Source organism: Drepanopeziza brunnea (genome assembly GCF_022702325.1).
Source record: "Drepanopeziza brunnea f. sp. 'multigermtubi' strain 214-2 chromosome Unknown ctg1, whole genome shotgun sequence".
NCBI lineage: Eukaryota > Fungi > Ascomycota > Leotiomycetes > Helotiales > Drepanopezizaceae > Drepanopeziza > Drepanopeziza brunnea.
This window is the reverse complement of record NW_027094064.1, coordinates 4,583,873-4,585,532: the sequence shown is the minus strand read 5'-3', so window position 1 is coordinate 4,585,532 and position 1,660 is coordinate 4,583,873. Positions and strand designations below refer to the sequence as shown.

Genomic DNA, 1,660 nt, shown 5'->3' with positions numbered 1-1,660 from the left:
GGTAGATCTCTTCTTTCGGATGGGTCTCGATTTGGAAGCGAGGACGCTCAGAATCGTATTCCGGGCTACCAAATACCCTCTTATAATGTAACTACTTTACAACATTTACTAGTTAATTATGTTATTCGGTTGCACAAGTGTTACTTAGATTACAGCGAAGATTTTGCAAAAAAAAAATCAAGTTGATAAGATAAGCGGTTGTTTTCACGACTTCAAAAGCAAGGGTGTACGATTTCTCAGCTTCACCTTGCTGTGTAACTTGGGTATAGAATATGCTCCAAGGCTTCAAGCGATACTCGACTAGCTTTCAGCGCTGGGAAATTGCAAGGTACATTAAGAATATCTATTTTTTTTTTCTTCTTTCTGGCTAAGTCCCTCTAGTTTTAACTTGTACCGACAATATGCTATACATGAGTTGTAATATACAATTATAATGTACAATTGACGAGCCACTCAAGCACCCACTTTAGTTTTTGGTACTGGACGCCCCTTGGCCGGCGCTCTCACGTTTCCAGGATGTCCTTTGATATTCCAAGCTGGCCAATCAACAACTTCCTTCGAATACTTCCACAGCTCCTCTGGCGTTGGAAAGCATTTGGCCCATAGATCCAAATCATCATTATTAACCACATCCATGGGGATATTCATCTGCAGAATCCATTCGATGTCTTTGACCCACGAGAAGCGCAGCGCTTTTTCGGGCTCTGATATCGACAGCTCTGTCCTGAGATACTCATGAAAGACTTCCTCTTTTTGCCCCCATAATTTGATTTGCTTGTTAGCAACGCCCGAAGGGTGTACTTGCGCACGATTACGAGTCGAAGGCTTCTTCACATAAGATGGCGGGATGTAGGCTTTCGGGACTCTCTTCGTCTTCCACTTTCTCGCTTTGATGGCACAAAACCAATCCCCTTCGAGATACGAATAGCCACTAGCTTTGTTTACTATTTGAAGTATTAGCTTCCGCCTATAGTAGGTAGCGATCTGAAGAGATCAACTCACCAATATAAAAACCAGGTCCCAATTGAGAAGTGTATTCGAAAGGCTCTACACGTAGCTTGTTTTTTTCATTAATCCTTGCAGCCTCTTTCTATAATCCGCGTGATTAGTATAAGCTTACACTACGTATGTGAATCAAGTGCAACTTACTGAGGAAACTACACCATAGCCGATGAGTATTTTTCTGCGCCAAAACCACGCTTGAGCTCCATTAAAGAAAAAGCTCAAGACTAGCAAGATCGCGAAGACGGACTTTGATCGTGCCATCGTATTTGTAGCCGACGAAAGGGAATAAAGAGTATTATGAATTAAATCTGAAGCGATGGATTGAATCTGAAGTGATGGATTGAAACTGAAGTGATGGATTGAAGCTGGAGCAGACGCAAGAAGAAATATATATCTCTTTTTCGAAGCGTACTCGTGATTTTCTCATTCGGCTATAAATAATCGTGCAGCTAACAATAATCAGAGCGCACTGACCATTATATTTATCTCTTTATTTTTATATGGAAACCCTTCTTAGATCACTCACTAACTAACTATTCATAGTATTGCAATCTTTTTTTGCGGCTTGTAGTAATATGTCGGGCTGGGTCGGAGTGGATCCGGTCCCTGAATGCCCAGCATATACAGTAACCTCTGTCCCCACATCGAAAATCGG

The 1,660-nt window shown here is 41.6% G+C and overlaps 1 protein-coding gene across 1 annotated transcript; it reads right to left on the bottom strand.

Annotated features, from left to right (window-relative positions):
• Nucleotides 1-453: 453 nt before the first annotated feature.
• Nucleotides 454-1,266, bottom strand: L3040_000882 (uncharacterized protein; the record flags this gene model as incomplete). The annotated part of the gene is made up of 3 exons (XM_007288019.2): nucleotides 454-944; nucleotides 1,003-1,090; nucleotides 1,150-1,266. 3 exons carry the CDS (start codon nucleotides 1,264-1,266, stop codon nucleotides 454-456), a joined length of 696 nt encoding a protein of 231 aa, XP_007288081.2.
• Between the last annotated feature and the right edge of the window lie 394 nt (nucleotides 1,267-1,660).